General features: G+C 26.8%; 1 protein-coding gene across 2 annotated transcripts in view; it reads right to left on the bottom strand.

The window, feature by feature from the left end:
* Nucleotides 1–22,864, bottom strand: part of LOC107448366 (uncharacterized) — a 73,089-nt gene extending 50,225 nt beyond the window's left edge. Inside the window, exon 1 of one of the 2 annotated variants that reach the window (XM_043054894.3) lies at nucleotides 22,697–22,864. In XM_043054894.3, the coding sequence (XP_042910828.2) occupies nucleotides 22,697–22,745 (49 nt within the window). In that variant the 5' untranslated portion in view covers nucleotides 22,746–22,864. The remainder of the gene's footprint in view (nucleotides 1–22,696) is intronic. The other variant, XM_043054893.3, reaches the window with a different exon arrangement.
* Nucleotides 22,865–24,515: the final 1,651 nt, after the last annotated feature.

Below are 24,515 nucleotides of genomic sequence, written 5' to 3'. Positions count from 1 at the left end.
GGATGATTTAATCTGCAATAAATGGCATTAATTTGAAAGCTTATTAATAGAAAAAGTTTAAATTTAATTGCAACATTCGCAGAAGTTATTTACCACGGAGAAAAGATAGTGCCATCAAAATTATTGTTATATTTTTAACACATTACTAAAATAAAAATTAATACTTTTTGTGAAAACAAACTGCACGTCTATTTTTTAATTTAATACACTCAAAAAATGTCCAAACTTTTTGTTTTAAAAATTCCTAAAAAAATCCTTTGTCTGTTGTTTGTTGTTTGTTTCTAAATTGGCTTTTCTTGTTATACAGAGGTTTTAATTTTTTTAAACCAGCATTTTGTGTTACGAAAATTGTTACTTTTATTAAAAACGTTGACACTAACCTTCTCAAAATGTGATATTCTTAGGTAACAAATTTGTTTTAACCCAGTAGTATTTACTCCGACAGTTTTGTTGTCAAAATTCAAAAGTGCTACAAATCTTCTAAAATGAACTTTCAGTTCATTAAAAACTAAAGATATGAAAATTTCGCATCAAGATTTTTTTTCGTGTGATTCAATTATTGAAGTGAATGCGCGTAGTTATTCTTTTTAATTTCTCCAACATTATTTATATTTAAAATAATTAAATAAATCTTTATTGTACCCAAAAATAGCACAAGAACAAATTATAATGAATAGCAAAAAAATATTTAATTAATGATTACACAATTGCTTAAGAATATTATTCACTCTTTATTGTTCATTCTTAAGGTTTATTTAAATAACCTCTCCCTTAAAATTAGACCAAATCAAAGTTCAGAAAATTTCTTTGTGTGGTTATCATTCTAATTTCTCTTTACAACATTATTAAATGAGAAAATGTTGCATAAAATTTCTAATTTCTAAATAAGATAAGATTGACATAAATCTAATGTATGATTCCACATTCACCTTAAATTTAATAAAGTGAAATTATATTACTTTAAAAAAATGGGATAAAAAATTTATGCAGATTACTGTAAATTTAACAGAAAAGAAAACAAGCATATTTTTTACCTCAAAAAAACTGTATAAAGATAAATATAGATTTGCTCTGTTTTTAATCGTTACCCTCCTGCTGCAAAAATTCCTGTTTCTTAGAGACTTTCTCCGTATATTTAACGATTTGAGGCTGTGTTTCACAAAACAGTTTTTCTCTGTTTTTCACTCTGACCATAAATGGATTAAAAATGTCAAATTCCAGCTTTTGCCATGCGGTTTTTCTTACCATAAGAAAAACTTTTTTCAAATCATTTTATGATAATTTTCTATACTTGTTCTCACTTTTCAGAAATTATTTTATGGTTTTGACCATCGTATAAATAAAATTTAAATTATTTTCTACACTTGTTCTTAATTTTTAGAAATTATTTTACGGTTTTGAACATCTCATAAATAAAATTTTGATTCAAATTTATTGTCGCATTGATACTCTACCTGATTATTATCTGTTTTTAACTATAATTTTTGGTAAAGTCAATTTTTATAAGGGTGGTCAATATAGTTGTCAACATTTAAATATGATCTCAATGCGCATGTTTTTAAAATAAAGACAGTTTAAGATTTTTCTTTACAACAAAACACACTATGACTCTGGGGACAGAGTGCTCACCTCTAAAAGAGGTTCTCGGGTTCAAATCCAGACGTTGATTGTTCATGCAAATTCAGATCTCGTCTCGCACCGACCGCAACGCTGACGTTAATGAGTTGTTGTTTTTTTGTTGTTAAAATAAGAAATTTTTTATAAATAATAGAATTTTTTTAAATAGTGGAGTTTCTTTTTTTAAAAAAAAATAAGAGTGTTTTTCAAAATAACAGTATTTGTCTGCTTAAAAAACAGGCTCCTGTTTTTAAAAAACAGTACTTTTCAGTCAAATAAACGGTTTTATACTGGCACATCAGCTGACAGTTTTCTGTTTTTTCTGTAAATTTAACTGATTTTACTTTATTTTTACATTGTGATGCTACATTAAAATCTGTATTATCTTTACAATAGCCTTCACAAATATACTTCCTAAACGCAAATGTGACCAAATTCGACCATATAACTTGATTTGTCAGTATAATTTGATCCTCAGTTTTCCCTAATGTTTTTAATTTATTCATTTGCAAACTCTGCAAATTAGAAACTGAAAAATGTTTTGGCGAAATATTAGTGGTTGAACCAGCTTATTAATGTTGAAACATTTGTTTTATTTTACTGCATATTTTTCCGGTATATATGCCATCCAATCTACAATAAAGCTTTAACACCTGTGAGTGAATGAAAAAGTAAATAAATAATTTGATTATTAAATATGTATCAGTGTTATTATATTCATTTCAGATACACTGTAAAAAGTTTCAGAAGCTAATTTTGACTCGACAAAAAAGTTTCCGAAAATCTCACAGAACTTCATTTAATATCATGTTTCCGATCAATTGAGAAATTTTTTTTTTATTTTTAAAAGTAAACTAAATTGCATTGACGCCGGTTTAGTTTCGGAGTGTAGCGTAGCTACCACTACAAATATTAAATTCCAATTCATTAGTATATAAGATATGTTACGTTAACTCGATTCTATCAGGAGGTACCTTTTGATAGAGAACGGTTGACATTGTTGGTAGCCTGGCAACGTTTTTGTGAACTATATGCTCGGTACCTGCCCCCATATATTCAGACATGATTCGGTTTTTTTTTCTTTCAGTGTATATCAAACTTTCAGAAAGGTTTCTGTGAATCTGTTAGAAAATGCAAAGAAAATTTAAATTTAAGTAAAAAAGAAAAAATAACAAAAATAGTATTCCAAGGAATTTTGCTGTAACAAATTTCACTTGAACAATGCAAACTGAGTCTAAAAATAATTCAAAATTTAGATGCTTTAATGATTAATTAACGAAAGTTTATTCCAAAAGTATTCAAACATATTTGCTTCGCTTTCGCAGCTATTCGAAGTATCATGTTTCGAATATTTTTTCCCGTGACTCACACCATAAATTATTATTCTTTGAACTTTTCCACTGTAAACCAGACATGTGAAATCATAGAACAATGACTGGTGCAAAGTATTTAGCCATCTTTCAATTGCATTTTTTATTGAGCGCAATGGAAGGCACACGTGTAAACGCTATAATTTGTTACTATCTAATTCAGTTGAGGGATTTGGAGTAATATAGTGATAAGCTATATTTTTCAAAACCAACATTTCTAAATTCACTTTTTCACGACCAGCGAAAGAAGAAGGCATGTAAGCTCAAAGAATATAAGTTGGCTAAAAGCATGAGTCAGAACGCTTTTTTTTTTCCATGTTAAGCCTAATTTCATTTAATAATTCATATAAAATCCTTACTGCAATTAAATACGTTGAAATTTACAAATTTATTATCATTGGTAGTACCTGAATAAACTGTAATAAAATGTTCGCGATATTTCAAAAAACGATTGCAAAACTGACCCAAAACATGCAAAATATTCTCTAGCAAACCCCAAACTGCAAACCACAAATCTGCATTCTCATAAACCAGCATTTCATTTTTTCCCATTCCATCAATATATGTATACACAAAAGCTCAGTGCGCAGTAATTCACGCAGTATCCTTTTGAAAAAGCCTGAGCATGCGCAGTTGTTTACATATTTCAATACCCCTGATCAAATTTAAGAAGAAAAAAAAAGAAAAGAAAAAGAAACTCGAAACCAGAAGCGCATATTGAAAGTCAGACATTATTCGAAATTATAAAGGACTTCAACTGCCGAAATGTTAAAAAATTGAAATAAGACATTCCAAATTGAAATGATGTCAGTGAGATCTTGAACTGCTGGTGACGGAACGGTTCATCTCATATATGCCGAAAAGGGAAAATCGCGTCATGACGTATATGTCTTGAAGGATTCGTTAGAGATCGGCATTTTACAAGTTTCCGGAATTTTCACGTGTACAATGTATCGAAATATATTATTGACTGCATATAAATCGGGCTGTTTTCTTTTCTCCATATAGCTCAGCTGAAAAATATGAAAGTGCGATTTATGGCTATATAGCGGCTGATCAATTATAAATTTCAATTATATCTTAGGAAGATTATTATGTAAAGTACTTTCTGCTGGCAGTTTACTAGTCCGAATTAACTTATAATACCGCTTAAAAGCATCATAATTTAAAATAATTTTCTCCGAAAAATAACATAAATCAATGTTTATGCAACTAAAACGTAAGGGGCAGTGAACCTTAAAAAACTGACTTTTTAATTTTTGATACTAGATAGAAACTTGATTTTTTGAGTGCTAAACATATAAGATTTACTTACGTACCGAAGAAAACTTATACAAATTTATGATATTGAACTATAGTCACAATATCATAAATATTTTTATAAATTTATGGATATTTAATAAAAACATGTTTTAATTATTCTTTCTTATAGTTAAAATCATTCTTTCTCGACAATTTTTTTTAAAGTTTCAGTCACCGTTACAATGTAAGGCCTCGCGATGACCTTTTATTCATCTAAATACAATACGAAAAAAAATTATCGACACCTAACATTTAAAATCTCATCACTTTAAGAATTTTTTCCAGAAATAAAGAATTTAAAATTGAGAGTATTATTTAGTTCGATGACATGCACTTCTTTGAAAAGGAATTTTTTTTAGAAAAAATTTCATAAAGTGAAATTGAAAATTAAAACTTTTTTTTCCAAAATAATATCTTAAAATATACCATATTCTTCAAAAAAAAAAAAAAAAGAAAGATTTAGAATTTAAAATGGGAATTTTCAAAGTGTATTTTGTTTAATTTGAAAAATGTATGGCTCTGCCAAATTTTTATTTACTGATCTTTTAAAAAATGAATGTTGTTTCAAAGTATATTCACGAATAATTTTTGTATAGTGTGAGTACTATTCAACTTAGGCTTACTAATGCAATTAAGTTACTTCCAACTTTACAAAATTTGTAATGTTAGCTAAGTCAATATAAACATTGCGAATATAGAATTTCATCTTATTTTATTTAAATTAATTGATTTAATAATGTTTCTTAATAATATCTGAACAATGCAATTTTACATTAGCTGTTCATTTTAATATCATACCAAATAACCAGCGAAAGTCATAGTTAAGCGAATTTTTTTCCCATCATTTTAAATTAGGAAATTATAATATTAGTTCATTTTAGAAAAATTAAAATAATTTTTTTTCTTCAAAGCATAGAGAAATGAGGAAAAAAGTTGCACACAAGATGTTTATAAAGTTCTCCAATAATAATATATCTAATCCTCTTACTATCAACACTCCAATATTGTTAAATAAATCTTTTTTGGAAGATCGAAATTGACATTAAAATTATGGTTAATAATTTGTATTCTGTTGAACAGGGAAAAAGGGGAATTATCCAGTTTTGGCATGCATCTAAAATAAAAATTTCAAAAACACTTAATTATGTTTCATGTCATAGTATCACATTACTCCTAATGAAAGAAGCTAACAAAAATACATAAATGATATTAAGAAACACTGGTAGACCATGAAAAAAGAAGGAAATCTATAAAATAACAAGAAAAAAAATAGTAACACATAATAATAAATGAAGAACTGTGCTTATATAATTCTTCATGTCTTGCTATCTCATTTAAAGTGTTATTGTTCATTATAATTTGGTAAGACAATTCCCATTCACTCTGTATAGTAATGTGTTAAATTTACTAATTGTATTTGTTGTTTTGATCGTAAAACATATGAATATTCATATGTTTTTCAGGTTTAGACATTGCTCTAGAATTTGCTTTTTTTTAAACAGGAAAGACAGTTTAACTCATTGAATGGTCATTGACGGGGACAATAATTTTGTTATATAATCTACGTGAGACACAAAATAAAAAAAAATAAAAAAATAAAATTAGATAAACATTTAGTTCAGAGATGCAGCAACCTTGACCTTTAAAAGAAACAACCAGTTTTTTAAAGCATACAACGCGGATACTGATGAAGGTCAAATAGTTCAGGAGCATAATAACTAAAAATGAGTCTCTAAACCCCTTTTTTATGTCATCCAATATGAAAAAGTAGGTCTCAATTTTGTTTAAGGCTAGAAATAATTGTTATTTATAACAACTGAACACGTTTCATTAGGCTTATAACTGCAAAGGAAGAATTCATCTTTCAATTTCTTTCTTTAACCTGGATTCTTACAATCCAGAAGACAAAAAGAAATGCATGTACTATAATCATCATCTTTCATCCTAGATTCACGATGATAATAATTAAAACTAATATATTTATTATATAAGCGGAACTGTAAAAGAGATGTTGATCTGCGACTGTCATTAGTAAGGAAAACGTAAATGAAATAATGTTTCAAAGTGTCACGTTTTTCTGACGGTCTTTAACAGGATAACTTTAAAAATAATTGTAAGCTAAACACATGTTTTAACTTGTGTTTATTATTAGCTTTTAAAAAATTAAATTAGTTTCGAAAGGATTAACCTTTTTAGAGCTCAATAAACATTTTTTAATTAAAAATTATTTTTCAAAAGCAATAAATTCATCATCGTAAAATTATATAGTTGTTTCTTTTTAATATAGAAAAAACTCTGAATTAACATTTTCTATCATAAATATGTAAACTAATCTTGCATTGAATCTTTTTCTATCAGCTAGCTTTACTTAATCAAGTTAAGAAATAATTCTGAACAATAATTTCTAGCCCAAATAATGGCAATTATGCATTATTTGGAAGGTTTCTTATAAGGCATATGCCTTTAAAGTAAACAAAATAGCAGTAAATTCTTCTTTACGCATGCGACTCTACACTGTGAAAAATGTTCTGCAAGAAAATTTCTTGGCTAGTAGCCGATTCAGCTTCCCTTTAAATGAAGTTTCTGCTTAAAACTTATTACACTGAAAAAAAGCAAACTAAAGGAGAAAAAGAACTTTTCGAAACTACCAGAATATAATAAAATTTACCGTAAATTTGACTCTATGGGAACACCAAATAACTCGATAATTATTACCGAAGCGCTCTATAATGATTTTCGTAAAATTAATAATAAAACATCATTTTTTAATTAGCAGTAAAATTTGATAATTTAATCATGATATCTTACAGCATGGCGTAAAAACCATTCATTCGGTTAAATTTACTTTTCAGTTTTGTATTTCTTACTAAATGTGTAATAAAAAGAACTATAATTTGGAAAACCAGAATTTCCGGTAAATCCTTACCGAGTGAGAAGAAAAATTACAAAATGAATGAATTAAATACCGTATATTTCGGTTTTTAATAAACAGATTAACGTTGTTTTTTTTCCACCAGAAATGTCATGATCATACATTATGAAATTTTACCAAAATTCTTTCCCCGTGTGGTAAAGAATTCGTAGACTTCCTTAGAACAAACCTTAACTAACATTTTTTAAAATAAATATGCCTACTTTGCTTTGAAATCTTTTTCTACGAACTTTTCTTAGCATATTATAAACAATATTATACTTTATTAGGAATAATTTCTTACCCAACACAAGCACGAATTACAGCTCAATACTGCACTAAAAGTTACAGCACCGAAAACATAGTATGTCTGTTGTAGAAGTTTTGATTTTATAATGAAGAACCGTCTTCAGTGTCGAAAAAAATGATAGTTCAAACTCGTTAACTTTTTCGAACTACTTGCAATTTGTTCAAGTAAGAGTTGAGAAAGTTAAATAGGTACCGTATTGATTTAGTTATTAAAAAGATATTTGAACAAATATAACTGATTTTTTATTCAAGAAGACGTGGCCGAAGTACTTTGTTGTGACCTTTAATTTTCATTCTCGAAGTATCGGGCAACCGCTTCCGTTAAGTTACTCCACCCTCGTATTTACTAAAAGATCGTCATTTAGTGAGTAGTAGACCGCAACCAAATTAGAAGAGCAATGCCTCTCACTCATTTTCCCCTTTCATGCATGAACCTCTGAACTTTAACTTAGTTTTCAAGCTGTGAAAGAAATAATAACATTTTCATAGTCTTTGATTAATATATAGTACTTCCGGTACTTGTCATGAAATAGAGTTTTGCCATACATATAAGACCATGGAAAACACTTTAAATTGTGTACTTTGTCTGGAGTGATTTCACTTTGTTATTGCCAGACGAAATAACAAAAAAGACTAATCACGTCTTAGATGTTCTTAAAGAACAAAACTAAAGTTATTCCTCACAGCATGGCGACGTATTTTGTTGAAGATGTTTACTGTGAAGTATTAAAGGTTGTTCTAAGGTATTTTCGAAATTGAAATGCTGTTACAAGTGAAATTAATATTAAAAGTCATGAAATAAAGTAAATAGAAAAAAATAATTTCCTTAGATGCTTTTATTGCTTTGTTACAAGAAATTCAGTAGTTAAGTCAGAAAATTAAGGGAATAAAATTTTTTTTTTACTTTTTCAAGCTGTAAAAAATCCACTTCTTAAAAATATCCATAAACATAAACCATACTCACTTACATAGTGTAATTCTTTTAATATGATTTTATATGAATTGTTCTATGTAAAAATGTCTGAAAATTGATCGAATCCCATGGGTGTTGACCTAGGGAAGGTGTTTCGTAATTTTTTTACATTGTAAAAAAAAGGTTTCTTACAGGTACAGAACAGGGTAAAAAACAGGGTAATTGAACAAAAATGTGTCAAAATAGCTCCAAAGCAAATAATAGTAAATTATGAAAACTCCATGTATTCAAAATTGAAACAGCATACACTCATTTTTAAGCAAAATGCATGGTCTCCAAATTCGTATTAGGATGCTTTAAACTCTCCAGTCCAGAGAGAGTTAGAAAGCTTTATATAGTGGCCAACGTAATTATATTTCATGACACGCTAAGTTCCGATTTCAATTATGCGAAGGGTTGTAATTTGGAAAATAGGATCCTATTAGCTTAGTCAGGAGATCGGTAAATTTAGTTTCACTTTTTACTTATTTCGCTATATCTTAAAAGCTTTTAAGCGATATATGTTATGATGTGTTAATGCGGCTGCCACTCTATAAAACTAAGTTTGGATGAACAATTATCGTAATTAGAGCTTCAAATTGGTACCTTGGTTCGAATCCTGATGGTAACCTCTCTTTCCTTTCTCCTCATCACTATGAATTTTTTTCATAAATTATTAGACGCGGTTTCAATTTTGAATACTTGGAGTTTTCAAATTTAACTATTATTTTTTTCGAAACTATTTCGACACATTTTTGATTAATTTTGAGAAATCTTTTTTTTACAGTTTAATTTAAACAAGAGTTAGTTTTAATAAAATAAAAAAAAAATAAAAAAAACCTTCCTCGATTGAGTTCATCTCAATGATTGACCTAGGGATGATAAAAAGATGAAATGTGAGTAAAATTTTAATGGAATTTGCGTAAAATTTTAATAAAATTTGTGTAAAATTTTAATGAAATTTGAGTAAAATTTTAGTTTCATTATTTGTTTTCAGCTAAAAACTAAATGACTCTAATTAGCTGTAATTGCGTTTAATACAGTGTTTCTCAATAATTTAGTGAACAATATGTCCATAAAAAGAAAAATTAATTCGAATTAACTTCATGTTAACTATAAGAAAATATTTTTTAAATATTAAGTACCAGTTATTACAAAAATGCAAAGGAGACAAAACAACAACATTTTTTTTGAAAAAAAAAGAAATTATATGTAAAGAATTAATTTTCTCGAAAAATTCTTAAAAGCTTACATTGACTTATCTAAAAAATTAAAATAATTAAAATAATATAACTTAACTTTTAAGGTTTCCGAAACAAAATACAGATTTATTTTCTTTTGGTTATAGACTTGAGAAAAATTTTCGCATACGTGAGTACAATGTTATTAAATTTCTTACGCTGTGGTGTTATAAATAATATTAAATTTAATTATACCTATGATTACATGTATATATGATTAAATATAATTATAAGTATGTTTAATTACATGTAATTACATGTGAAAAAATAATTATATGTGTTATATGCAACTTAATTATACGATTAAATTTAATTGCATAAGTTATGTAAAACATAGAAGTTTTAATTTGTTACAATATATAATCCTTCTTGTAATTGTTTTAAATATTCTTAAAAAATAGATAAGGGGATAAAAATATAATTTAAATTGGCATACAATTAATCTTTTAAGATGTAATTGAGCGAATTTCTCCAAATATTTGTATTGTATATTACCATGCTTTCACTCCATACATCATGAAGATATTACGCAAAACAATCTTCTTTAGAGAAACTTCGAAATAGATTTGCCCAAACAACATCAAAGATAATGCGTTAGTTGAAAAATCAAGTCACGAACTGGAGTTGTTATTGAAGTTCACTCATAGCCTCAAGCAATTAAACATCATCAAGATTGATATATGCTTCTATTTTATGCTTACACATTACAACTAGGCTTAAATATTGGAATTTTTGTTTGCGGAATAACTTAATAATTAGCTAATAATTTAAAACAAATGTCCTATTAAAGGAAAAAAAGTTTTTGTTTTTCGATTTAAAAGTAATTTTAAGTTTATCATTGTTTTAAGTTCAAATTGATTATAAAACTGCTTGAATATTTCGATATACCAGGTTTCTATAGTAGAATATATGTTTTTTTTCTCTAACGTCACATGTCCCGTTTAGAATTTACTTTGACCTAGATAGTTGATTTATGCCTAATGCTGTAAACTGACCAACTGTGTGGTTTGAGTTAATAATTCCTTCTGAATAACATGTTCAAAAGTGGTTTCTTTCATTTAAAGCAGGAAGTGATACAGATGCGTATAAAAAGTTATGATAAATATATGTAAAATTTTAATGTTTAATTAAGCAGGAGAAATATTAATAGATTTTTCGTGTAGCTATTGCTGCATTTGCATCGATAGAGAGCAGAAAGATCTGCTTGTTTCTTCATATTTTTAAACGCCATTTAATACATTTGGCAGTTTGTTTATAGCTGCTGGTAATTTTAAAAATGTTCTTGCAACGATGCAGGGCAAACAAGTAGAACCTCTTGCATCCTGAAATATATTTTACTCAAAGACAAATAATTTTTGCACCATGGCTGCTTTGAAATAAGAAATTAAACATGCCAACACATGATGAGGAGAAGCATAATTAATACTAAATTACTCAATATATTTTCATTATACAGTCCCTGGCCAAATCATTAGACCCACTATAAGATTCTATGTAAAATCTTAATTATCATTTGATAAGCATTATTGCTTTCACGCAACTGAAACAAGTTTACACTTGTTTATCTTCGTGTATCAATTGGTTAATATTGTAATGTGATGCGTTAAAAATAAATACAAATAGGAAGTATGTAAAAAAAATCTCCTGAATAAAAACCGATCATATGTATGTCTAAATATAAAAGTATTGCATATAAACTCGTGCAAAGCATGTAATTATTAAAATGCTACAGTGAGTCGAATAATTTGGTCTAATTATTATAATATTAATATAATACCTGATATAATAAATATTCTATATTTATATAATATATCGTCTAATTTATCCATTCGTCGTATTTTATATTAAATATCGTCTAATTTCACACGAACGTAAACAAGTGTAAACCAGTTTCAGACGCATAAAAACAATAAAGCTGTATATTATCACCTGATAATTTAGATTTTACATAGAATCTTATAGTGCGTCTGATAATTTGGCCAGGGACTGCATAAGAGTACATTTCTATTTTAAAAATTACCCCCTTTTATAATATTTAAATTTTGAATAATATTTTTTGGATTAATATATTCATGAAAGATAAGAGTTACAGTAATAAAAATATATAAATAATTTTGTTTACCAAGAATTTTTCTTTCTATCCATTCATTTATCTTAATAAGCATTTGTTGGTTTATATAACAAAATGACTCATATCAGACATCAAACTTAACGTTATACTACACAACGTCATACACTCTAAAATAATGTATCATTCAAACATTTTTTTTAAAATGGAAAGAGAAGAATTAGTTTATTTATTTCTGACCGAAGCCTGTCAACAAACGTTGACATAGATTATAAATATTATTAATACAAAATTAGTTAAAAATTCGAAAGTGCTTTCAAGAAAACAAAGCAAAAAAACATTAAAATTAAATTGAAATTGCATAAAATCTACTTTTAATACATTAAAATAAAGTGTATGTCATAAAAATGAGCAATAATAGGAAGTGGTGAAAGAAAGTTTTTAATATATGTAAGAGAGGTACATATTCGTACTCTGATCTGGAGGTAAAAACACTTAAACTTGAGTTAATTATCATATTTGCCTGTCATCAATCTTCATGGTTACAAAGACACACCTTAAATATCAAATTAACTAATGTAAATGATATTTTAAGTTACAAAATTGATAAAAAAAAATTTGCTTTTTGAAAATTTTATAACAACATACATCGGATTCAAATTTCGATATACCAAGTATGGAGGGTAACCAGAATCTACCAAATATGGTCAAATTAGTTAAGTCATAACATTAGTCATGGGTTGAACCCCCTTTGTTTATTTTTAGTTTTTGGGTATTTTTTTCTTATTTCTAAAATTATTTTTTGGAATCCAAAATATTCGTGAACAATTATAAAATTCATTCATTCAAAAACAGTTTTATGCAATTAAGAATAAATTTTTAAACTAATTAATTATTTTTAATCATTTAGTGAAAGTTTAATTATTAGTTTAGTTTTAAAAATGATCGAAAAAAATTTGAATTCTAGCGTATATATTTTTCTTTTACAATTTTTCAAACTATGTAATTTTAAATAGCAAAATCAAGAAATTCTGGTAAAATTACCGTACTGTATGTTAATGACATTTCGAGTTAAAGAAAAACACAATTCTGGTTTATAAGACCGAAATATACGTAATTTATACCATTCATTTGGGTCATTTTTCAGTTCATATGGTAACGGTTTACTGAAAGTTCTGGTTTTCAAAATTATAGTTCTTATTACCACACATTTAGTAAAAAATACGAAACTGAAAAGGAAATTTAAGCGAATAAATGATTTTTATGTCATAGTCTAAGGTATCATTATCAAACTACTAAATTTTGCCTCATTTACCGAATTTTATCACATATTAAAAAACCAGATTTTATTGTTAATTTTCCCAAAATCATAAGTAAAACGGTAAAGCATCGGTAAAAATTACGTAGCTATTTGGTGTTTCCATAGAGCCAATAACACGTTAAATTTTACCATATTCTGGTAGTAATGACCAAACTTATTTTCTCAGTAAACATTTAAAAAAAGTGATACTTTTAAAAATGTGATATTTTTTTTAAAAGTGACATTTTTGAAAATTGATTCTTAATTCGTCGAGAATTATTCTACCAATTCTGCTCGAAATCGATTCTGTTAAATTTCAATCAATTAATTCTGTTAAAATTTTATAATTTAAAATCCTATTTACTATCTACTATCTGCTTATCTTACTATCTGCTTAAGTAATAAATAAAAAAATAAAAATCTTAAATAAAATTATTAAAATTATTTTTCGTCGACAATTATATTCGGATAAACGAAAAAAATTAATTGATTTTTTCGACCAAATTTTTGAGAATATATTTTTCAGATTACTATATTTCGAAGATCAAAAATTCAAATCCGTCGAGAGGTATATTCATTCAGTAGAAATACGTTTTGTGTCTGATTTCATATTATTATTCACATTATTATTTAGATATTTACATTATTATTAAATATTTCACATTATTATTTAGATATCTTATAAGTCTGCATCGATTAATGAAAACTAATTTGGTTGTTAAGTATAATAAGTAGTTACTGTAAGCTGCAATTATGAATTTCCTGAACATGCCATTTAAGAAATATTCATTTCCAAAACTATGAAAAACTATTTGTATGTATCATAATTCTTTTATTTTCAATCAGTGAAAATCAAATCATTAGGTCAAAGGAGATTCAAAGTGTTCAACAATTCTATTAATTGAATTACTAATTTCACTAGAAAATTAGCTTATTTAAGAACTACGCTTCAAAACATTCAGGTTGACATTTTTTACGAGAAAGTTCGATTAAAAATTATTTAATGTTCCTTTTTTCATTTTGTACATTGCATCGCATCATAACAGATGCATATTAAAGTGCATTGCAATGAAGTTTGAGTGAGAACTATTAAAAGCAAACTTCCAAGCCATTACATAGCAATAAATTTTGCATTCAATTTAAGAATATAATATCTTTTGTATTGCTATTGTTGAATAAATAAATCTTGTCACATGAAATTGTCCGTGAGGAAATGTTTTCTTGGATATATTTATTTTTTAAAAAGAAGTAAAATGAAAAGGAAGCGAAATGATTGAGCATAATTGAGTTCAAAGTAAAAACCATATTTGCTATTGACATCGTAAGAACTAATTTTTACACTGAAATCGTAGAAGCTAATAGTTTTTCTATTAATTTTGCTAAATTATAAAAAAAATTCTCGCGTGATAGTGTTCTATGGAAATTTTTTAGTTCTTGTAAAACTAAACTGCTTAAAAATAGAGCAAAATTATTGTACTATAATAAGTTATAAGTGTGAACTATATAGAAAGCTGTTAACAACTTTAGAAATTTTTTTAACATTTTAAAGGGTGCGGGAAAAAATCTCCGACATAGTTATTGAACCATATAATAGAACCTTTTTTGGGGGGTTCATTATTTCTGTGTCTACTTTGAATCATAAAATATTTTACAATATATCACTTTGTTTACTGCTTATTGAATTTTTTACACTGTCAAGCAAAATATCTGCTATTTTAGAGCTGTTTAAGCAAGAAAAACGATAGTGCGAAATCTTTCGCTTGTTCAGCACACAATCGTTGTATGTACACAAAAGTTTGGACTCTCGAAAGCGATCGCTTCGGCTGAAATGGGATAGATTAAAGTAGTAGTCTCCAATCCCCGGGCCGTGTACCAGTACCGGTAAAAATACATCTCTATCTACTCCCTCTTCAGAGGGCCGTGGTAAAATTATAAACGTTATCAGGTCCTCGGCGATAAAAAGGTTTAGGAGCACTGGATTAAAGGACTTACGGCCCATATCCGAAATTTCAATAAGCGTTTGCGCCCCTGCATTGCTACTAAGGGTGACCACTTTCAAACCAATGACATTTATTTATTAGTAGAAGTCTACTCTTATAATTATTTGTTATATTTTGCTAATTTATTTATTTTAAATAAAATTATATCAAAAATTGCTTGTTCGGGTTTCTTTGCCTCACCCTGTGTTTTTCAAAGCTAATAGCTTTTTCTAAACTATGAAGAAAAAAAATTGTTGCTTGATATTCTCTGAGAGGAAATGTTCTTTTTTAGTCCTTAAAAAAACTAAACTAAACCAACGCAGTATACTCTCGATATTTTAAAGTTGAAGAGAAAAATTTCGAAATAGCGAGTTTTCGTGATAACAATTTCAGAACTAAATGAGTTCTAAAAATTAGAAAAATATATTCTGAAATATAGAGTCATGAAACATAAGAATAACTACTAATAAATATGTATGTAACGGTAGTTGTCTAAGTCTGAAAAAAGAAATGATCATTTTATTTTTAAAATTAAGACAAAAATAATTATGCATTAAATAGAAAAAAAATTGGCTCACAATAAACTTAAATTGTGATTTTTCCAAAAAAATTCATTTTGTAAATCACTTCGAAAAAAATTCGCAATAACGAGGTTTTGGAAAGAAACTCCTCTACATAGGAATTCAAATTAATATTAGGTGGCCAAGCAGAAAAATATTTTTTTAGATAACAAGGTTTTCGAGATATCGAGAGTATTCTGTATAAATAAAAATGATTGAGCACGATTAAGATAAAAGTAACAGATATTTAGAAAGCTATATATCAGTTATTTCTTACTGATGTATCATAATAAATATTTATTTGAAGAAAGCTTCACGGATCTGTATGGATTAAGTATATGGCCCAATTCGGCGACAGAGCGTATTATGTGGACATAATAGAAGCTTTAATCTACAAAACCTTAAGGGTGTAAGCCAAATTTCTCTTTTCTATCATCAATTCTTATATAATATTAGATAATTAAACAATTGGGTTGTTCGCATCACTAGAGCAGAAGGTTTTGCTTCCATATTAATTTGCTATTATTATTTCGATTAATCAAACAAAAGTATTTTCATATATGAGGAAAATTCTATTTTATGGTGGGCTTCACCCGACTGATTCACCAATAAAAGAAATGAGACAATTAAGTTTATTTTCCTTAAGTTTTATACCAATTGTTATTTTCATTTAATGTTATGATAGTTTCATTTGAGCATAAATGAAATAAGAACTATTTATCAAGTAATTTAGTAACGGTTTCGATTTTGCATAAAATAATACAGAGCTTTGCTATCCTTTTTTTTATGCTTTAATGTTTCTTTTTTTTTCCTTTTTTTTTTCTTTGTTTTTTTCTTTGTAGAGAGTACATATTAAATTATGCTGTTTTTATCCTGTAAAAAATAAGTTTCAGGTCTTGAAAACCTTAAAATCTGTTGTTGTAGAATAACTGATAATTAAAAAACTTCGTGGTGTATTAAATTTGAAGTTTAAAAATTGAAAATGTTAAAAAAAGAGTTAAAATGTAGCAATAAGAAATAGTTTTATCAAATGAATGCGCTTTGTTTTTGACTTAGTATTAGCTACACTAAACCATGATTTACACGGAAGAAAAACATTCTGGTAAAATTACCGCATTGTATGGTAATGAAATTTATAGTAAAAAAACCGTAATTCGTAAAACCGTAAAACCGTAACCGTATGGTAATAAAAACCATAAAATATGTTATTTATATCATTTATTTGGTAATTCTTGCGTTTATATGATTGCGCTTCGCTGTAAATTCTGGTTTTCAAAATTATAGTTCATATTACCACATATTTAGTAAATAATACAAAATTGAATAGTAAATTTAACGAAATAAATGATTTAAGGTATCGTGATAAAATTATCAAATTTTGCCACATTTACCAAATTTTACCTTAGATAATAAAACGATATTTTATTATTAATTTTACTGAAATCATTATAAAGCACTTCGTTAAGAATTACGGAGCTTTTTGGTGCTTCCTTAAAGACAGAAGCACGGTAAATTTAGCCATATTCTGGAAGTTTTGACCATACTTTTTCCTCGGTAAAATCATAACACATTTTGATATTTATTATTTTTTTAAACGAGTAAATTAAAGGCAGAAGAATTATAAATTCATAAATAATCCAAAGCAATTAGTAAGGTTTGCAAAAATCAAATTTTTAACTCGCAAAAATTTGTAATCCTCTGAATATCGAAAGTCAATTTTATCATAATTATAAAGTATAAATACATAATTAGCCTTTTTTCAACATTATGGTACACAAGCTAGTTAAAATATCATTAAGATGTAAATATAAAGAAAAATAAAATTGACTCATTTCATACTTTGATAAAATTTTCGAAAGTCTACAAGTAAATAATTTATTTTAATCGTTTTCAATAAAGAATTTTATAAAAGGAATTTCGTTTATACAAATTGAGCTTGTTTATATAACTTACTAACAATATGCTTACGGTTTAGTATTAGAATTACTCAATGCCCTTATGCTTGAGTTAAAAAGTTAGTTAATCGTCCATTCAACTAATTTTCTTGAATTCATTAAATAAAATTTTAGGAAATACATAAAATCTTTCCATTTCGTCAGTGCCATAAAAGTCTTTTAGTAGAAATTTAATTGATCAAATAAATCCATTTAACTAATTTCCTTGTATTTATTAATTAAAATTCTATGAATTCATAAATTTTTCCAGCAAAAAATTTTATTTGCTCATCAGAAAAAATAGCAGCAGTAGTCTAATGAAACGATTCAGCGTAACTTCTCGCATAAAAAAAATAATTTTTTGAAAATAATACTATGAATATGTCGACAAACAATATAATAATCTGAAATTTTTTTTTAAAATTTATAAAAATAAAATAACTATTTTAATCAGAAAATTTTAGAAAAACGAGTAAATCCAGTAAAAGAAATTACGGATAGATTTTAACAGGGATTTTTTTTAAATTTTTCCTTTTTTAAACTTTTTTTATTAAAAATAATTAAGTTCATATAGTGAATAAACATGAATACATTTAACTTGACATTTAACTAAGTTTCCAACAATTGAAATATATAATTTTAAACCAATCTTAAGACATTTTATGTCTTTTGCGGTCTCTCAGATAAAATCTAATTACGGCGGATTCGATAGCCTCCTTCAATTTCTATCCAATTCACTTAATAACTTGACAAATTTAGTATCTTTGACGTAGTTTTCATTATGTTACATTTAGAATTTTTTTTTTAATAAAACGCAATGAAAAGCACAAAAAAAAATTTTTTTTTTCTTCTTAAAGCCAGAGTAGCCTGCCCTTTAAAAATTTCAGGATCAAATTACAGTTGGAAATGCAGGCACTCAGGATGTCGATACTTCGTACTGTAAAATCCATTTTTACCGGAACATGTTCGATCGTAATTTTTATAGTAATTATTACCGTAAAATCACTGAATATCTCTAATTAAATAAATATTATTTTAAAAACTACGATACAATATATTTACAATAAAAATGGATTTCATGGTGAGAAGGATTTTAATGATGATGCACCCAAAATGCCAATACTTTATCCCATAATTTGATCCGAAATATTTTACGAATAAGAAACCAACAGTGCAATCAAAAAAGTCCTACATGCAACGGTAAATATACTAATTGTATATATGTTCTTAACCGTCTGAGTACGGAAGAATTTTCTTGCGCATATGCTTTTATATAAATTGAAAGTAAATACGTTGTTATTAATTTTTAAGAAAGTAATAGAAATGGTTATAATTAACTCTCACCATTATTATATAAAAAGCAATTATTACTTAAAAAGTACTTTTTATTAATTATTTTTTTGAGTAAAATAGAAAAAAATAGCATGAAAGCAGGCATGAAAAAAAAGTATATCACCGCGTATTTTCGCCACAACACGAGAGAAACGCGATAGTTTTCGTCGCACTTTAACGGTAACATTCTTAAGTGCTCTAATATTTTTAAATGAAATATATCATTCTCGCAACAGCCAGCTAATGGCCAAGGCGAATGTGGTCAGCTCTGTACACCGGCCACTTTTACTTTTCAGACTAACTGGGACTCATACACCTGAAGTTGCATAGGCGTCTAACCGCCACAGGGGGTGTAACACTGATTCTGCGCAATAACAGATTGGAGCTCAAATCACTAAGACCATCTTAGGTTACTATAGAACACTTCTTTTTTTATTATTTTTCATTTATGAATTTTTTTTTTTTTTTGCATATCTGGTTTAAATTGCAATGTTAGTTCGGAATATTTTTCAATCTATATCTTCACAACTCTTTTTTTAATGTGGTAAGTAAAAATTTGTTCTAAATAGTAAGGGAAATATTGAAAAAAACAAAATGTTTCTCGGTCACAAAGTCATCACCTTGTTGAGGTAGCTTTGGGATGCCTAACTTATCGTCTTAAAATCGGTTAATAGTAAACCGTCTTTTTTATTGAATATAGACAAAAAGATTTCAAATATCTCTAACATTTGTCAACGTGTAATTTTTTTAAAAAAACTTTTAGAGAAAAAAAAATCGTCTTAAAAACATTATTTTTTTATAATTATGAGCAATACCTTTATTATTATTATTATAAATACTTTTATTTTTTTGCTATTATGAATCCTATTATTATTATTAATTTTATTGCTATTATTTAAAATTAAACTTCAAAACCAGCAACAACTAAGATTAGAAATTTTGTTCGCATTCTAGCACTGGTACTGTGATGTCGGAACAAATATTGTTGACATCAATTTTTCTCTACAAGTCATGATTACTGCCCTCATTTTTGATCAATACATTAAAGTAGGGAATTTTTTTTCTTCTGTTGCATGTGATTTTTTAACGGATCTTGAATATTTTTACTTCATTGATATCAGATCATCAATCTCAAGAACTATAATGGGAAAATTTTTTTACCATTTTTAAGCTTGGTCAAGTCCTTCAAAAAATCAATCTTTGAAGTCTGAAAAAATTCATTAATCTCGAATTTCTGAAAGGAAATTGTATTTTCTACGTTAAGATAAAATCATTCATTAACAAGCAATTTTTCATAACCTCATGAATATTTTAAGGTATTTTTTAGTAAAACGAATATCTAAATTACAAGCATAAATTTATGTTTTGCTTTAAAAAGACGTGGGATGAGATTTTTATTATGAAGTATTTTAATTTCTAAAATGGCTTTTGAAAAAAAATGATTAGAGCTAATTTTTTTCAAAGAACGTAAATTTTTAAGAAAAACATTTTAGTTTCAAAATCAATGATTTCATAATATAATTTTAAAAAAAAAGAATTGGGCATTCAAAAGAAAACGTTGGTAAAATAACTTTGAATTCTCTGAAAATCTTCTACGGTAATTAATTTTTGCAAGTCAAATATTATAACCTAAATTGTAAATAAAAATCGATTCACGTTATTTTTCCTTATAAGATAAATAATATTGGTTAAATGCAGTCGTTACTTGCATACGCTTACATTGCATAGGATATCCCATTCAGCTTAAAAAAATTTTGAACCTTATTTACATATATATATATATATATATATGTATATATATATATATATATATATATATATATATATATATATATATATATATATATATATATATATATATATATATATATATATATATATATATATATATATATATATATATATATATATATATATATATATATATATATATATATATATATATATATATTCCAACACATAGCAGAGTATCCAAAGAAAGCATTGAATCAATATTCTCAGCGTATTATTTATAGCAATGGTTATTTTTAGCAATATTTTTAACTTAGAAAAACAATTTTGTGTAAAATTGTTTTCTATACATATAACATTATTGAGTTTAAGAAGTTTTCGAACACTTTTGGAAATACTAAAGCATTCTAATGATGCAAGAATAATATATTATTGGCATATACTTTAAAATAAAAAATTAAAATCATTTTACTAAAAAAATAAAATATTTTATAAAAAACTTTCAAAAAACGAACTGAAATAAATGCAGATCAATCAGAGCACGGATTTTCTCTTAAATTCGTATAATATTTCATTAAACATAAAATGGTTTGAGTTGAAAAAAATTCCTAAATTTTATTTAATTTAAATTTTAAATATTCCTTTACACTAGATTAATTATTTTGACTAATATATAATTTTTTTCCTTTAAAGGAAAGCTGATAAATATAAGCGTTAAGCTTTTATTAGTCAGTGTGTAATCAAATAATATTTTAATTGATTGTTTATAGCAAATTGACTAATTTATATGTTTCTTGAAATTTGTTTTTTTCATTACATATCAAACTTAGAATCAGAAAATTTAAAAATTAGTTCATAAACAATTTTCAATTGCATTTAACCAAGTATAAACGCAGAAATATAAAAACAACTAAATAGGCGTTTCAGCCAATAAAATTGTTAAACCAGCCATTCAAAGAAACATTTCAAAATTCATTAGGCATAATATCGTTTCTTAAAATTATTTTGTATATTTTTTGTTTTGAATGTTTAAAAGACATAAATTTTTACACAATGCGGCTTATCGATAATATTAGTTGTCAGAGTTTTGTTATAAAAAATAAAAGACAAAATAAGAATGCTTTTGCGATTTATTAAAACTTACACTCGCATCTAAATGACGGTTTATTTTCAAAGCGTTGTAATGAAAATTATTTTTGAAAAATAACACTCATTTTAAAGTAATAATTCAAAACTTATACGCAGGAAGAATTGTATAAGAAAGCTAAATAATGACTAAATTTGTCAAAATTGAATTATTTCATGTAAATAAATAAATTTAAGGAGAATTATACGCAAAACTAATGTAAATTTTGTTAAAAATTATAAAAAGGGAACTTGCTAAAAATGTTCTAAAAACAAATATTATGCATATTATTCATTTTGAGGGTAGTTGATAGATACCGAATCTAAAACTTTAAAATAGCTTCATTTTTTTTTTTACATTGTAGGATCAATATCAACCTTAGTATATTTTTTTGAAACTTCATATATGGAATATTTCTACGTTCAATTTATATTATCTCAATATTACCTAGTCGCAGTTAACACTTGAAATATATTTTGTTTTATTCAGTATCCTTTGACTAGCTAATAAGTTGCCCTTTTTAAACAAATCTCATATCAAAGAATCTAGAATTCAATTTAAATATCATCATGAAATAGAATTTCTTTGCATTCATAATTTTTGAATGATATAGAGAGCTTTTAAAAAAATTTTCTAAAGTAATTACTAAAACAAAGATCATTTAGCGGGTATCTTAGCATAAAATTTAAATGCATGAACTAAAAGTGATTTCCTAAAATTTCATTTCAAATGATAATAAATTTTTCAGAAATAAATTTTGTGTAGTAATCCAATTAATTTTTTAGGTTGCAGATAACTAAATATTTTTTTTTTAAATTATTTTTAAAATTAAAAAAATCCAGTATTTTTTTGAAGACTATTTTTTACAAAAATAAATAAGAGCTGATTGTTAAAATTTAAATAGAAGCGCGAGAATTAAATACTGCTTGTATCACTTGATAAAAAAAGAAAGAACATCAATTACCTGGACACTGAAAATATAAAAGAAAACAGGCGATCCAAATTATCGCCATCTCCTTAGCGATGTGATGATTGCTATCCCTTGTTCAAGTACTCGGCTGTGTGTAAAAACTACTTCAAGTTCAGCCTGAGCTTCTAAGTCTACTCTGACTCAAAGAAAAATGATAACATCTTTCAATAACCTACTCCTTTCATTAAGTAGGCAGGTAAACTTGGCGAGGGAACTTTCTCAGTAAGACTATTTTACGCGCCAAGTTTGTAATTCTCAGGGTTTCATGAGGTAATTTTCCTTTCTTCACATTTACAGGGTTTGAAGAATTATTTTCGTAAGATTCATTTATTTATTTTTTATTAATATTGTAGCATTAATAATAAAAGCGAAGCAAACTGGTATTTTAAAACTTTCATTCATAACGTTTGAATTATTTTTTTTTTTTTTAAATAATAATAATTTTATATTATTTACAGTAATTTTATACAACTTTGCAGTTTCTATTGTATGTATTACTACTTTGTAATCTATTACAACTTTTATTCTATTTTATAACCGTCGTTGGAAAACCGACCAAATTGTTTAGGTATACGACTACTAATGTTCAACTCCGTAGCCTTGTAATTTTGAACCCTATCCAGAAGACAAGGGAACTCCTGGATCAAGTATTGGGAGAAATTTGCTTTCATGGAGGACTTTTTGATAGAACTAACACGCATTTGCGTTACATGGAGGGGAAGACCTCCCACGGTTAGCCTGACGACAAAGGGACTCTAACCCATGATCCGTCTACCACTGAGGATATTTCATGTGAGTACTGTGGTGTGTGCGAGCGGGATGCAGATTCGTTTCAACCACCCATCTCTGGGGACTTGAGCCGGGTTCACCTCATTGGAAGGCGAACGCTCTATTCCCTGAGCCATAGCGGCTTCTATTACAAATTTGAAACATCAAATATTCCGATATTGAGTTTTGGTAAAGATACAAAGAGGATAAAGTTGACAAAGAAAAGTCAACTGATTTTTCACGCTTGTTTTAGTGTGTAATTAAATTTATTAAACAATTTATTTATTAACTTTATTAAATTTAAATGAAAGTGGTCAATGTATTTAAATGATTAATCTTATTAAATTAATCATGCTTATAAATGTTTAGTTTTTTCAGCATTTAGTGTAAATAATCCCTGTTGAAAAAAATAATTAATTCATTAAACGTTAAAATTCAAAATATCGGGGGTAGCCGAAAACTGGGAAATATGGTCCCAATCGTTTGATCAGGAGAGTGGTCCAAAGTTTGGACCCCTTAATGTTAATTTTACTTATTGCGTATTTCAAAATATCTCAAGAACTTTTTAAGCGAATTCAAAATTTTTGCACAAAGTCATAAAATTTGTTCATCCTAAGATAATTCCATGTAAAATATAACTTTTAGTAAATATTTATTCTTTTTTTTATTCTTCTTCACTGGTGCGACAGCCCTGGGTGGGCCTTCTCTTTAAGTTTCCTCCAACGGTCCCTCGGTTTGGCGACTGTCCTCCAGTTTTGATTGATATCTTTTAGTTAAGAGTGATATCTTTCTCAACACTGTCTATCCACCTTTTCCAATTTTGTACCCCTCTCTTGACCAAACCATTGGGTCCTAGGATGCGAAAGTCTGATCACTAGATCTGAAGTTATTCAGTTTATTTTGCGTACGTTTGTATGTACTTATGCACTTACAATCTAAGATGTATGAATGCAAAAACAATGTACGTAGGCATATATACAATGTATGTATGCACAAATTCAATACAACGTCATTTGTAAGTGCAATATGCGTACATAATTTCGCA

This window comes from Parasteatoda tepidariorum, chromosome 11, assembly GCF_982258835.1.
Source record: "Parasteatoda tepidariorum strain Cologne lab strain chromosome 11, Ptep-v5.0, whole genome shotgun sequence".
Taxonomy (NCBI): domain Eukaryota; kingdom Metazoa; phylum Arthropoda; class Arachnida; order Araneae; family Theridiidae; genus Parasteatoda; species Parasteatoda tepidariorum.
This window is presented reverse-complemented; position numbering and strand designations above follow the sequence as displayed.